This window comes from Planococcus citri, chromosome 4, assembly GCF_950023065.1.
Source record: "Planococcus citri chromosome 4, ihPlaCitr1.1, whole genome shotgun sequence".
Lineage (NCBI taxonomy): Eukaryota > Metazoa > Arthropoda > Insecta > Hemiptera > Pseudococcidae > Planococcus > Planococcus citri.
Window position 1 is genome coordinate 65,288,890 of NC_088680.1, and position 15,598 is coordinate 65,304,487.

Here is a 15,598-nt window from a genome sequence, read left to right on the forward strand (position 1 = left end):
AAGATCTAACCTCAAAGTAGCAGCACCGGTACCCAAATCAAAGGCGAAATTCAAATAACCAGTCGACATGTAAATAGCGATAAAATCACCCATTCCGTCAATTTTATGACCGTTGTATAAAATCACACCGTCGGCCGAAAGCGGCTTCAGGATCATTTCGATGTCCAGCCACGATAAACTGCTGTAACCCAGACCGTGATACTTGAGATAGCTCGAACCGTTGAACATTGGCACCTGTTACAGATCAAATTTCATGGAATCATTCAGAATTCCAGAGTAAAGGAGTAAAAATGCACATGTATGCATATTACAAAAAAGAAGACAATCTTACCTGTAAATCTAACCTAGTTTCACATAAATCTCCGATGAAGCCCAATGGACATAAACAAGTGGCTGAATCGTCACTCGTCACACATTTACCGCCATGTTTACAAGGAATATTACTGCATCTGTCTGCGACACATTCCTCTGTAAACGTAAAAAATCGAACAAATACGGAATTAAAATAAGCAATGTGACTTGTTTGGAAGAAATACAAATACATATCACACAATTCTTTAATCTAATTCAACTTACCAACATCGAATCCGGCGACTGCATCACCTAAAGGAGACGCTGCGAAATTATATAGCACTCCGTTGATCTCCAAGTATCGAACACAGCCCTTGAAACCTCGATCGGTGGGCATTTTGTCACTTAACACAGTCGTATTACCTCGAGCACCGATGAAAACTGGTTCGCGGAAAGTAATACGTGAAAATAATCCCTGGAAATTCACACAAATGCATAAATTTTACAATCAGGTTACGAGAAAATGTATGTATGTACAACAATAAGCAAAGCCAAAGAGGCTAAGACGATTGAACGTATTTACGGTGAACCGATTAGGCAATTTTATTAACATAAAGAACTCGTATCTACGGCGGACTGGTTATGCAACTTTATTAACATCGATGAAAAAATGAAAAACTCGAGTATGGTAAGGCGTTAAATTGAGACTTTTTTACGTTACAATTTTCTAGTCGGGGAGCCCACTTGAGGATAAATTGCACCCCCCCCCCCGGTCGATCCTCCGAGGCAATTTTTTTCTTAAAGGGGGAGTCCTAAGGAACATTTCTAGCCCTTGTACTCAAAAAAAATGCCCTACTTACAAAATGGCGGCCATTTTGATTGACAGGTCAGCCGAAATCGCAGATTTTGCGTTCCAACATAGGACTTGCACAAAATTTTTCAAACTGTACAAAGGTAGATCGAAAGATCAAGCACAAATTTATCACCTGTCAAAATTTCAAGTGCTAAAGTGCGTTTTTCGATTTTTGGTGAATTTTTGAAAATCAAATTTGTAATGGGGAAATATGCCCTGACTGCCATAGGTAGTTCATGTCGTACATATTGCATAAGCAATATTTCGAAGATGTACCTTGTGAAGGTCATCTTATTTTGGTTCTTCTAGATCTTTCGATCATACGATCCCCCTGGGCATCTCTCTATCTACCCTAACAGTAAATGACAATGTGTGAACTATATGACATAACAGACGATTCGCGAACTCGAGGTATCTCTCTGAGAACGTCGAGCTCGCCTCCTTACTTGATTCCTGCTACTCGCGATGGCAAGGTCTTGTCTTTGATCTTACTCAATTTAACATAGAATGTGTCGTGCTAGTTCTTTAATTATTTCAATCCACCTTCAGTGGTTAATACAAATTTATTTCAAATGCTCAACGTAACCCCCGATGGGGATCCTTTACTTATCTCTTTATTTCTTGGACCCTTCACCAGAATCCGGACTGGGAGATGTGGCAACCCTACAAAAGTGTTTCTAAAACTAGAATCTACGTTCGGGCCTAGTATTAGGGGACCCATAGGTGAGTAGATTAACGCGTACATTTTATCATGGGATTTTACCCCGATCGTCGTCGTCATCGTAGTCGCGCTCCTTTACAGGAGATAGCGTATATGTCCATCTATATTAGCCGGTATCTAGCGTACCTATCTGATCGTTTCTTTCAGGGTCTTACAGGGAGAGTTGGCTGGTGAGTTTGTTGTTAACAGCTCCGATCGTTTCCTCCCTCTCGTCGATCTTCCTTGGATTTTCCCCTGTATCGCTAGCATGAAAATACCGTTTTCTCGTATTTTATGAGCTAAATACTTTGGCTTTCTAGTTTTGATATCTTCAACTACGACTTTCCGCTCCTCTCCTATTCTTGCTAATACTTCCTTGTTGGTAATGAAGTCCTTCCATGAGATTCGTAGTAGCCTTCGATAGCACCACATCTCAAAAGCGGATACTTTGTTTTCGCATTCTGCACTCATGGTCCATGTTTCGCAGGAATATTTCAGAACAGTCCATACGTAGCATCGCATAATTCTCTTCCTCAGATCTATACTCATCGTTCGATTTCCCAGCACATTGGCAAGGTTGTTGAAAGCGGTTTTTGCCATTCCAATCCGTGATTTAATTTCTTTATTATCTCTGCCATCATTGTTTATCAGCGCTCCAAGGTATCTGAATTGGTTTACATTTTCAATTTCTTGTGATCCGATGCTGATTTTGACCACTTTATCATCTCCTTTTGTGACCCTCATCACCTTGGTCTTGCCTGCATTTATTTTCATTCCGTATTTTAATCCTGCACTGTTAATTCGGTCGATCATTTTCTGCATCTCTGCTTCTGTCCCAGCAAGGATCACTTTGTCATCTGCATAGCTTATTTCGTTTATTCTCTTGCCGTTGTTCCCGATCAAATACCTCTTTTAGATTAACTTCTTTACTAATATGTTGATCAAAAATATCTGCCTGCGGATGTGGGGATTTGGCGTGAACCATGAACGTAGGTAGAACGACGAAGGGCGCAATCTCATCAGGCGTTCCTATTAATTTTAATTATTTCCTTGATTATGCTTACTGTAGACGAATGTATAATTCATAACTTAGGTTATGCAACCAAGCTTACGTGGACGCAGGAGTAATGTCTAGGTAGCTTGTATTATTAAGTTGCACTGTTTAAAGCTATTTTCTAATATATCATAGAAAGTATCGATTTATCTGTAATATTTCATGAATACATCAACTTTTGGGACATGAAATCGCACCTCGGGAGTAATAAGGTCACATCTCAAAAAAAATTGATTTTGATGTTTCTGCATTTTTGGGGTTTGTATGACCCCCCTCAACCAAAAATTACACTTTGAGTTGGGTACATCATCTAGATCTTGTAAAAAACGCAAATGGCCTAACTCAAAATCTCAACAACATTGCAAGTTGTTTGGAGTTATAAGGGCACATCTCAAAAAACTCCACCTTTTTTGAGCAAATTTTGTACATACAAAGTGTTAACAAATAGTTTTGATTGTTTTGAATGTTTGTCAGTTAGAAATAGTCACAAGGAGTGCATTTTTTATTGGTTTGTACCAAATGGAAATTTTTTTTTAAATTGATCACTTTTCAGAAAAATGAATTTGCACATATCATGAAATTTTAGTTTTTTGAGAAAAACTCAAACACTAAGCACTTTAGAAAAAAACTAACGACGTTATGTCGATTGGAAATTTAATTCTCTACAACTTTGTTATCATGAAATTTTTTTTGGATGCTTCCTTTCGCCTCCACATCAACTTTAATGAAAGGTTATAATAACTCAAAATGTATTCCAAACATTGAAATATTTCCTCTTTAAGATTTTATTTTTTAAAGTGTTCTTATGCTAAATGAAGGTAGGATACCAGATCTTTAAAATGAGGTGCTATTGATTCCTCACAATTAATTATAAGTTGATAAAAATAATGAATCAAGTTTAAAAAAAAAGAAAATCTCTCTCCTATAAAATTTCACTTTTTTGAGATGTGACCTTATAACTCCCGAGGTGCGAAATGTTCACCTGAGTGTTTTCTTTAACATTCTTTATTATTTAAATGAATAGTAAGGTTAGGAAGGGTGGCTACTCTCCGCATTTTGAGCTAGTTTGGAAGAGGAAATTATTCCTTCTCTAAGGAATAATTCTTGTAATGATCCCCATGATGTAATTATCATTATTCCTCCCAATCGTATTTATTCCAATCGATACTATTACAAATTTAGGCCAAAAATGAGGGGAAAAATCAAAATTTTACCAAATTGACCAAGAAAGCTGAAATTTGAGATACACCCTATTTTCGACATGCCAAATCGATTGGAAACTGTTTCAAACCGTTTTGAGCAGTTCTGGAGCCTCCAGCAGATTTTTTGAAACTCGAAATTTCCACAAAATTTCATCAATGGAGTTGTATAGCCGAAATTTACTGTGCAAACTAATTTCAATACGCTACGAAGTCAACTGCAGGGGAATTTCAAGTCGTTTTGGAGCATCCAGCAATTTTTTGAAAATTACTGGAGCCTCCAGGAGATTTTTAAAACTTTAAATTTCCTAGAAATTTCATCAAACGGAGATGGAAAGTCAAAATTCATTCTGCAAACTAATTTCAATACGCTAAGAAGTCGTCTGCTGGTGGATTTCAAGTCGTTTTCGAGCCTCCAGCGACTTTTTGAGAGGTCATGTGGTGTTTTTTGGAAAATTGAAACTTCTAAAAAGTAGCTGGAAGCTTCAAAATCATTTAAAACCATTTGAAACCACCATGTAGTCGACTTCATATCGCATTGAAATTAGTTTGCAAAGTAAATTTCAGCTAGCCAATTCCATTTGGTAAAATGTTGCGGGAATTTCAAGTTTCAAAAATCTACGGGAGGCTTCAGTAATTTTCAAAAAGTCGCTGGAGGCTCCAAAATGATTTGAACCCACTAGAAGTTGTCTTCAGAGGATGTTAAAATAGGAGTGTAGAGTAAATTTCAGCTTTCCATCGCCATTTGATGAAATTTTGTGAAAATTTAAAGATTCAAAAATCTGATGGAGGCTCCAGGAATTACCAAACAGTCGCCAGAGGCTCCAAAACAGCTCGAAATTTACCTGCAGTACTTCTTAGCGCATTGAAATTAGTTTGCAGAATAAATTCCAGCTTTCCAACTCCATTTTGGTGAAATTTTGTGGGAATTTCGAGTTTCAAAAATCTGCTGGAGGCTCCAGAACTCCTCAAAACAGTTTGAAACAGTTTCCAATCGATTTTTCATGTCGAAAATAGGGTGTATCTCAAATTTCAGCTTTCTTGGTCAATTTGGTAAAATTTTGATTTTTTCCCTTATTTTTGGCCTAAATTTGATTTTTAAAAATTCACCAAAAATCGAAAAACGCACTTTAGCACTTGAAATTTTGACAGGTGATGAATTTTTGCCTGATCTTTCGATCTAATTTTGTACAGTTCGAAAAATTTCGTGCAAGTCCTATGTTGGAACGCAAAATTTGCGATTTCGGCTTACTTGTCAATAAAAATGGCCGCCAGTTTGTAAGTAGGGTCACTTTTTTTTGGAGTACAAGGGCTAGAAATGTTCCTTAGGACTCCCTCTTTAAGAATAAAGTTGCCCCGGAGGATCGACCGGTGGGGGGGTGCAATTTATCCTCAAATGGGCTCCCTGACTTTTCGTTTCCAGTGTCAGTTTTAATACGAATATGATTCAATTTCGTATTCAAATTCAAATTTGTTGATTATCTGTTTCAATTAATTTTGAAGATTTCAAATCGTTTCAGATATGGAAATAAAGTATGGATTTTCAAATGTGCTGAATTCATTTTCTCAGTATGATTTAGAGATCATTTTTTAATATTGAGGGGAGACGGCAGAGAAAACTTGAAATTTCCCACCCTCGATACGCTAATAATGGGTTCGAAAATGAGAAAAAAGACTCATACTTAATCATTCGTTTTTTTTTCTTCAGCATTACATCATTATAATAACCACTTTCGACTAAATTTTTATTTTTGTTATTTTTTTCGTCCAAACATGCAAATTATATCGCATTATCACGAACGTGCGATGTATTTCGAAACGTAAGTATACTCGTACTTACTTTAGATCGACCTTGAATATGTTTGCCTTTGTTAAGCTGTATCCAGGCGTCCCATCGATGCCTGTAGATGGTCAATTTATTCCATTTATTCAGCAGAACAGTTTCGTCCGATCTAACAACGCCGACCCCGCTGCCGCAATCGAATCTGTAATATTTTAACAAGCGTAAGAATATTTATTTAGTGATGTTAGTTTATGTACATGGGCTACAGCCTACGGCATTGAATAGGTAAATATATCGAGAATAGCAATACCTACCTAAATTCAACGAAACCTTCGTACAATACGACGGAAACAAAATCTCCGGCTAGGTCGTCTCGTTCGCCGGTTAAAAATAAGATACCGTCCCAACTTTCGGGCCTGAATTCGATTTCTAATTGGATATGTTTGTAAGCGGCTCGCAGAGCTGGAAATGCTAACCAACTTTGGCCGGAAAATCGAGGTATTCTGATTTCCACGTCTGAAAAACCAAATGCATAAATAGAAAAGGTGTTAGTTATTGAGGCTTGAAATTATATTTATTCGTTATCGTTTAATAATTCATAAAGTTAAAACGCTTGTGATTTTATACGAATATTTTTGGACTTCAATTCTTAACGTATCGTTAATATACCTATAATATATTTCATATTTCTTTTTTCTCACACATTTTGAAATTATGTCTCCAATTTTTAATGTAATTTTTACACTTCGATAAACGATGTTTTAATATTTTTACGATGATAACAGGGCCGTATCTTGTTGGGGGAGGGGGAAGTCAGCCAATCCCCCAAAGCTGAAAATTTGACAAATGAGTTGAGAAAAACATAGTATGTGCCTACAGTTGGAAAAATTGTGATTTTTTGATAAATTACAGAACTGGTTGGCAAACAATAAATTATAATCGAAAAATTTCAATACAAATTGGAAAATTTTGTCCCGTACCATAAAACCTTCAAAATCGACCTAAAAATTGCTGAAAACTACGAAAAATTAATGAAATTTCAGCAAAATAGAGCAGAAATGACAAAATTTGTATGTACAACAAATCATTAAAACTGGATAAAATGACATAAAAACAGTTTAAAAGGTCTAAACACAGGTAAATTATCGAAGAATTTGAGCAAAAAACACACCAAAACAGCCTTAAGAGTTATTATTTTCCCACCAGTTAACGTTGTTCTTCAAAAACATTCTTAAAAAGAATGCATATTCAAAAACCATCTTAAGGGTTATGATTTTCGATTTAGCTAACGCTTTTTTCCCAAACAACTACCCCAAATGGAATGGGTATTTTGAAAACCACCTTACGAGTAACAATTCTCCATTAAGCTAACGTTGTTTCCAAAAAAGGGTTCCTAATACAATGTATATTCTAAAAACCACGTTATGAATAACAATTCTCTATTTAGTTAACGTTGTTTTCCAAAACAACCACCCCAAATAGAATGGTTATTTTGAAAACCACCTTAAGAGTAACGATTTTCCATTTAGTCAACGTTGTTTTCAAAAAAGTGTTCCTAATACAATGTTTATTCTGAAAACCACATTAAGAATAACAATTCTCTATTTAGTTAACGTTGTTTTCCAAAACAACCACCCCAAATAGAACGGTTATTTTGAAAACCACCATGGGAGTAACAATTTTCCATTTGGCTAACGTTGTTTCCAGAAAACGGTTTCTAATACAATGTATATTCTGAAAACCACGATTAGAGTAGCAATTCTCTATCTAGTTAATGTTGTTTAAACAACTGCTCAAAATAAAATACTTATATATTCTGAAAACCACGTTAAAGGTGATGATTCAACATCTAACTAACGTTGTTTTCCAAAACATCTACCCCCAAATAGAATGCATATTTTGAAAACCACCTTGATAATTAACAATTTTCTATTTATCTAACATTGTTTCTAGAAAACGGTTCCAAATACAATGTATAATTTGAAAACCACGTTAAGAGTGACAATTCTCAATCTAGCTAATGTTGTTTTCCAAAACAAGTACTCAAAATAGAATGGTTATTTTAAAAACCACCTTAAGAGAAACAATTTTCCATTTAACTAACGTTGTTTCTAGAAAACTGTTCCTATTACAATGTATCTTCTGAAAACCACATTAAGAGTGACAATTCTCTACCTAGCTAACGTTGTTTTCCAAAAAAACCAGCCCAAATAGAATTTATATTTCGAAAACTACGTTAGAAATATTGATTTCACATCATAGTAGACGTTTCTTTCCATAAAAGTACTTACCTCAAATAAAATGTATCGATATTTTGAAAACCACCTTAGAAGCAACAATTTTTCATCTAGCTAACGTTGTAAAAGAAAACTGAAAATTTTAAAATGTGATTAGAAGCTCCAGAATAGTTTTAAATCACCTCAAGTCAACTCAGCATATCGAAAATGGGTAAAATTTAAATTTTATCTTTGGAAATTGATTTGAGAAAATTGTCCAGACTCCAGAGACTCCAGATTTGCTTTTAAATATGGCTCGAAACCGTTTAAAATCTATTTGATGGTAAAGGACTTGAAAATAGGACATAATATGCCAAATTTCAAAATCACCTTGAGGGTTATGATTTTCCATCTAGCTAACGTTGTTTTCCAAAATAACAACCCAAGTAGAATGGTTATTTTGAAAACCACCTTAAGAGTACTGATTTCTCATTTAGCTAACGTTGTTTCCAAAAAAATGTTCCCAACAGAATGTATATTCTGAAAACCACGTTAAGAGTACCAATTCTCTATCTAGCTAACGTTGTTATGCAAAACAACTACTGAAAACAGAATATATGTATGTTCTGAAACTCATGTTAAAGGTGACAATTCAACATCTAGCAAACGTTGTTTTCCAAAACAACTGCCTACTCCAAATGGAATGGTTATTTTGAAAACCACCTTAAGAGTAATGATTTTCCATTAATGTAATGTTGTTTCCAGAAAACCGTTCCAAATACAGTGTATATTATGAAAACCACGATGAGAGTAACGATTCTCTATCTAGCTAATGTTGTTTTTCAAAGCAACTAGTCAAAATACAATATATAATCTGAAAATCATGTTAATAAAGGACTCGAATCAACATTTAGCTCAAGTGATTTTCCAAAAAACTAACTCAAATTGAATTTATATACTGAAAACCACCTTAAGAGTAACAATTTTCCATTTAGCTAACGTTGTTTTCAAAAACTCCGAATACTATGTTTATTATGAAAATCACGTTAAGAGTAACAGTTTTCTATCTAGCTAACATTGTTTTCCAAAACAACTACCCCAAAATGGAATGGTTATTTTGAAAACCACCTTAAGAGTAACGATTCTCCATTTAGCTAACGTTGATAAAATAATATTGTGTCGTAGGTAATGGGTTGAATATACGTACGTATATTCAATACCTACTCAGGTTACCTACTCAAATAAGTAGGTAATACTTGACGGAAAATGCACTGGTGTAATCGTAATAAAGCTAATTACTTACCTCGGCTAGGGCTTTTAGTACACTACCGAACACAATACAATATCATACGCAAAGTTCGTGTAAACGAATGTATTTGTCAATAAAGACAACTTATAACCGACTCGGAGCACTTCAAAGGGTTCAACACAACGATTATTCGGGGGGAATTACAATTACGTTAACACTACTAAATTATTACTAAATTATAAAATATACAAGAACACTTTAAACCTAGGGCCGGAGCTCTAAAGAATTAAGGACATATTATCTTGGCAACTCGCTTGCTTCACGAAAACGAACTACGAGTTGGTCCAGTTGCCAAGGAAGCTGGAAGGCTCATTTGACACCTTGACCACTCATTGTTACCAACCACATCACCGAACGGTGCTGGAAGGGTTAAATTACCTGTTTATACACATACGTGTTACCATTAAGGCATATCCGTCTAACATATGCCCTCCGAGGTTTACTCAGCTATGACTCAGCGAGCTAAGTTCCCAGCAGAGGAAATCACGGTGTGAGACATAGACATGACTTAATGATAACACTGTCCGTACGGACCCTGCTGCCCCCCATGAGTTTCTCGGATGAGAAATTGGTGAGCAGAGAAGAAAGAAGAAAATTCTCAAATTTGGAACCACAGCGCACCCTAGGTGTTGAAGCAGGCGCGTACGTGACCCACTGAGCCACCAGAGATCGATCACTCGAAATACAATGTACTCAACAAATACACGTAACTACCTAGCTCTAGCCTAGGATACACGACATCGAAAAAGTTGCCAGTTAGCAATAATATGATCCTTTTTTGTTTCAGATATCCGTCCAAAAAGGTGAGAATATGGATCGATTGAAGATAAGCCGCCTGAGCTCTGAACGATGAAGCGAATAAGAGCTACGTACGTAGCTGCGAGTTCGATGTCCAAGTCAACATGTCCAAAACAGGTAAGAACCGGTTACCAACTATTGCTATTATTTCGATGTAACTACTGTGAATAATAATCAAAAATAAAATAAAAAAAAAAAAAAAAATATTAAATTTGGATTTAAACTAGGCTCGTAATTATACACCTTGTATACTAACACAATTGTTTCTATTTTTATGTTTCAGGTTTATGGGTCATTAGCGCCTCCGAGCCGGTTCTATTTATCGTCGTAAATATTCTTAGTAAATAAGTGCAAATTGTAGAAAGAAAAGTGTGCAAATTTAAGAATAAGTTTGTACTTTTATTTGTATTTGAGTTACAACATGCATTATAGGATATTGATTATTGTTTATTGAGAAAAAATAAAAATAAATATCAATACTATTTCGTTAACTAATTTAGACACTCAGTCTTAAAATTTCAGTCTTTGAAATTAAACATAGGGAAAATAATCAACGATAAAAAATAAGGTCGTTAAGACAAAGAAATGCTACTTACGTAGACATAGCGTAAAAAAAAAAAAAAAATCACTGAATTCATACACGAACTGTTATACCACCTCGAACGTGTAGAAAAATTATAAACGTAAAGTACAAACATAACGTAATACTAAAAAGAGAAAAGAAGAAAAAAAAATAAAAAAGTAAAAATGGGTAATACTTGTCGAAAAACAATAAACAACTCTTCGAGGTTATTTTTAGTCCTAAGACTCTAAATGTGGTACATACGTACGCCTTACAACTAATGCCAAAGTAATAACCTCTCAAAAAAAAATCTTGATTTTGCTTAATTTTAACTCAAACAACTACATAACATTGTAAAAAACTTAAATAAACACGCTTTTTTAGGCTTACGTCACGATTCGGTGGTAAATATTTACAGGAAAGTCACAATTGGTAATTTTAATGGATACTCCATTATGTCAAAGATTGGGTAGTATTCGAACGAAGGTAACGAAATTTATCACTTTCAAACTACACGAGAAAATTTTTGAGTAATTAAGAAAACATGTTGCATCGATAAAAAATCCTTAGTTGCCAAAGTTCCAACATTTATTACCAAAAGATCGATGCAAAATTACTCGTACGAGTATTGATTTTGAATAGAATGGGAAAATTCCTCTTTTTCAATTTTTTCTGGTCTACATTTTTCCAGCAGGAGCTTCATAGTACCATGCAAAAGTAAGCAATAACAATGACGTACGTCAATATCATGCTGTTAGATTGAAAGTGATAAATTGTACAAACGAACCTTATTCGAGCATTTCTTCGTCCGTGGTTAGATTTGGAGCGGTTGTCGCATCGCCGTCGGTTTTTCCAGTATTCTCAGCTTGCTGATTTTCATCGTCGCTCAGCTCTGAGACCGTGGTAGATAACGATTTCATGTCTTCGTCAATATGGAGTTTGGAATCGACGGAATCGTTATCGGCATCGTCGTTGTTATCCGGCTGAGGCGTTGGTGGCCGTGCTTCCTGTTCGTTCGCTCGAACGCCCGAAAAACCTTCGCTTTCGTCAATTTTTTCTTCGGCCGTTGAAACGTCGTCGTTGGTACGGTTTTCGGAGTCTTGGCCGGCGGTAAGGTTTACCCAACTCTCGGTGTGCGCGGCTTTCGTTGATGGTCCAGGTTGGGCATCGTCTTCAGTCAAATCGTGGACGGCATGGTGCGGCTGAGCGTCGCGCGACGTCGAAGCTGGGCCATGCGTCAGCTGGCGGTTGTCAGTCGTCGACGAAGATTCATTTTCGGATTGCGATTCTGCCGTCGGGTTGCGAATGAGATTTTCGGGTTCTCGATACCGTTGACGTATTGCCTCGCTTGCATCGTTGGTCGGCGGAATGAACGTGTGCCGTATCCATACCGCGAACTCCTCATGTTCCTGTATCGTGTACATGGGAGGTCGTTCACCTACTGTCGGGGTGTAGTTCACGAACCACGGATAAGGGTCGATCAATGCGTAGCGTCCGCCGAGCATGGTGCTGTAGTTCACCTCAAACACTGACATGACCGAAGCGTATACAGTTTCATCTTGTTCCGCGTGTTGAATAATTGGCACAGCGTAAATTTCACGCACTCCGCGTTCGCGGCAAATCTTGATCATTCTGCGGAATAGTTCTTGAAATTCTTCGCTGTCGAAATTATCGAACGCATCAAGATTACCAATGGAGACGATGAGGCGAGGCGGTAACCGTTTGAAACTTGCGAGTGTGCTGATGAATTCTCGAATACGAATCTCGCGTCCATACAGACCGGGATGCATGTATTCGCGTATATCGCGTTGGTACATAATCCATTCAGCTACACCTAGCACAAATCCATCACCAGCCAATAACACGTCTTGTGCGGCGACCGCCGATCTCGCGTCATTTTCGCCGACGAATACGCCAAGTGTCGTAAACTCGTGAGGTAGGGCGTTGAGCGGATAGAACGGCTTGAGCATTTTGGAGTCGATCTTGAATTTTTTGTAGAAACGATTGTGGCTTTTCGAAAGATTGGCCATGCAGTGCGGTCTTTGTTTCTCGGCAGGTTTCGCAGGCTCGGTGATGAATTTGCTCGTTGGATTGCGTGCGGTTGGTGGAATCGCTTCGTATCTGTCGTTGCTTGGCGCTGGACCAGATCGAAGGGGTCGGAAGCCCATGGTTGCGATCGATCCATCTGCATTATATTGGGGTAGACCTCACATCGGCGTATCGTATTCGTAGTTGGACAATGCGGCAGCAGCGTGCGAATTCGTAGGTCGGCGGTGAGACGTAGCATTATCGAAAGGCCGTACGGTCGCTACGTTTCCAGAAGACATACCAGGTGTCGGCGGTGTCACGTTCGTGGCGTTGGTCGTCGAAGTCGTCGCGTTTGTAGCGGTATTTGCCGGAGTCGTATCGGTATTCGTCGAAGTCGTCGAAGTCGTGGATACACGTCGCTGATCGGTGGTACTAGTAACAGCTGCGTTACGATTAGGCATATTGCGACTGGCTACATTGACTCGCGGCGGCCTGGTAGCTTGGTTACGATTTACGAGCGTAGCGTTCTCGTTACGTAGTTGGCGATTGACTTCTCGCTGGTGCTGCAATTGATTTTGTAAGCGGCGAATCGTCGCATCTCTATCTTGCACCGATTCGCGATAATTTTCCATGATGTATTCATACCTCGAAATTCGCTGGCGGGCCGCGTCGAGTTCAATTTGTGGGTCCGGACGGGCAATTGGAGCTGCGGCGATTTGATCGGTTGCCGGACTAATGAAATTCGCGTCGAGTGGCCTTATCGCTCGGTTACAATTCAGCTCTGGGCATAATACAAAATTGCCATTTTCGTCGGAAGCCATAGACTCACCTCGCATTTGGCTAAGGCAAAACGGGTGAAAAGCGTGGCAGTGCGTGGCGGCCAGCGTCGGTAAATTATCATGACTTACTCGTTGGTTTGGGTCGAAAATCGGTTTGTGACATTTGGAGCACAAGATTACCGTAATTTGGTCGTCGGCCATGGTTGAATTCACTCGCGATCGGTAAAGTTTTTCCACGAATCGTACACACGTACCCGAGATGTCGAACACTCTGCGTTCGTAGATATATAATTCGCGACACACCGACACTAGAGGATTATCGTACTCGCAGTATTTACACATATAACACGTAATGTACGCACAAAAAATTCATATTATTCGCGCAATTTACAAGAATGGTAATAAAATACTCGATTCATCGAACACTGATACTTCGCAAAACGTTCACACACGATAATAACATACATAAAAAATACAATGATAATTTTAAAAACGTAAAGATCGAACTGTAGCCGGGCGGTAGACAGGAATATAATGGAACCGATTACAATATGTGCAATAGATAGTAATTCGAATCCGTCTGCGCGCGTCGCTCGATGCCTTTTTTGTATAAATATAATTTAGAGGAGGGTGGAAAGCATCTCTCGAACGAGAGCAAGTATTTCTTTGATTATCAGTAAAATGCGCGATAACGTTTCGCATTCTTCCAGCGTAAGCATGATGATAACACGAGCAACTAGAAGAGAATAATCATATCAGTAGACAGAAATGAGCTGCTAACGCAAAAACTGCCCTTCTCCCTCCCTTAGGTGACTGGTTGGTGGCGACCAAGCGGCGTAGTCAAATTTCTACGAAAAGCAGAAGAAGCACGTTCGTGCAATGTGCGTATTGTTTCATTTTATTACGCACTAGGAAGCGGTCTTTTGGATATCTTATTCGGTTTCAAGTTGATTTTTTATAGGTAATAAATCCGTAGTTGTCACGCTAGTGAATATTTGGTCCTTTGAAAGGAATTTGATTGTAATTTTAGCCTTGAAACCGAACCCTGAGATGTGTTATATTGTTCGTACGAACCTATTCGCTGTCATCACGTGTGTAGAAAACATGTTTGGTTCAACGCACGTGGTTGTTTTTCGCTTAGCAGGGCATCGAACGATGCATTAATTACCATTTTAATGGTCGATGAATTGTTACCGAAAAAGGTTCGTATTCATCGTACGATGAGTGTTTGAGTAATTTGCAGCAAAAAATGAACCTTTTTATGGTAATTAGTCACTCCGGTGGGCGTGGAGTTAGAAAAAATAAACGTACGTTTCTAACTGGCATTTCTTATGTATTATTTCAAGGCAAGTAGGTACCTACCTATTTCTTCGCCTTCTCTACTCAACTCACCTATTTCTGTCTCAAATATACGATGTTTTATGTGTTTTCATGAGTGAAACTGTACGAGTAATTTGAGTGAGGTGTGAGTAGGTTAGTGTGAGGCGGAACGAGCGTTTCAGGTTTTTTAAAATAGTAAATCAAAAAATGTGTACGTTTTCGTACATGTATAGATTTTTCAATCATTCGTTTCTACGTATTTTCCCGAGCTAGGTATAATTGTAAAGTGCTTACCTTTCGGTTATTTGCACGTAGGTGCATTTTGTGTTCATATCACAACTGTGATACCACCTGTGAAAAATAATGATTTCAATACAATTGAAACTTACCCATATCTATTCAGATAATAGTTACCAAGTTTATTTTTAAACTCTTATCACGTTGGTGATATTCTATTCGAAGCATTTCGTTAAATTTTTACTCATTTTTGAGTCTGTTACTTTTATCCCCTGTTGCCAAGTTTGCCCTTCCTATAATTTTGTTGAGTCTTACGTAAGCTTTTACCTATTTGTTCGAACATAGTTCCTATTTATTTTGCCCTGGTAGGCATGGACAAATAATACGTGCACGTATATCGCTGGACTAACCGTACAGTTTTATTCGTTGAGAAATTTTACATCTTAAAATTAAATACCGAGGTACAAGT

The 15,598-nt window shown here is 37.6% G+C and overlaps 1 protein-coding gene and 1 long non-coding RNA gene across 2 annotated transcripts in view; one reads left to right on the top strand and one right to left on the bottom strand.

Moving 5' to 3' along the window:
* Positions 1-15,598, bottom strand: part of LOC135845869 (pikachurin-like) — a 71,797-nt gene that overhangs the window by 15,551 nt on the left and 40,648 nt on the right. The window contains exons 4-8 of the mRNA XM_065364719.1: positions 6,195-6,396; positions 5,938-6,082; positions 577-766; positions 332-468; positions 11-234 (exon numbers count right to left, since the gene is read on the bottom strand). Of these exons, the coding sequence (XP_065220791.1) occupies positions 11-234; positions 332-468; positions 577-766; positions 5,938-6,082; positions 6,195-6,396 (898 nt within the window). The remainder of the gene's footprint in view (positions 1-10; positions 235-331; positions 469-576; positions 767-5,937; positions 6,083-6,194; positions 6,397-15,598) is intronic.
* LOC135845870 (uncharacterized) lies at positions 9,380-10,694 on the top strand. Its single transcript, XR_010558851.1, has 2 exons — positions 9,380-10,320; positions 10,487-10,694. It is a non-coding gene; the product is annotated as an uncharacterized LOC135845870 (long non-coding RNA).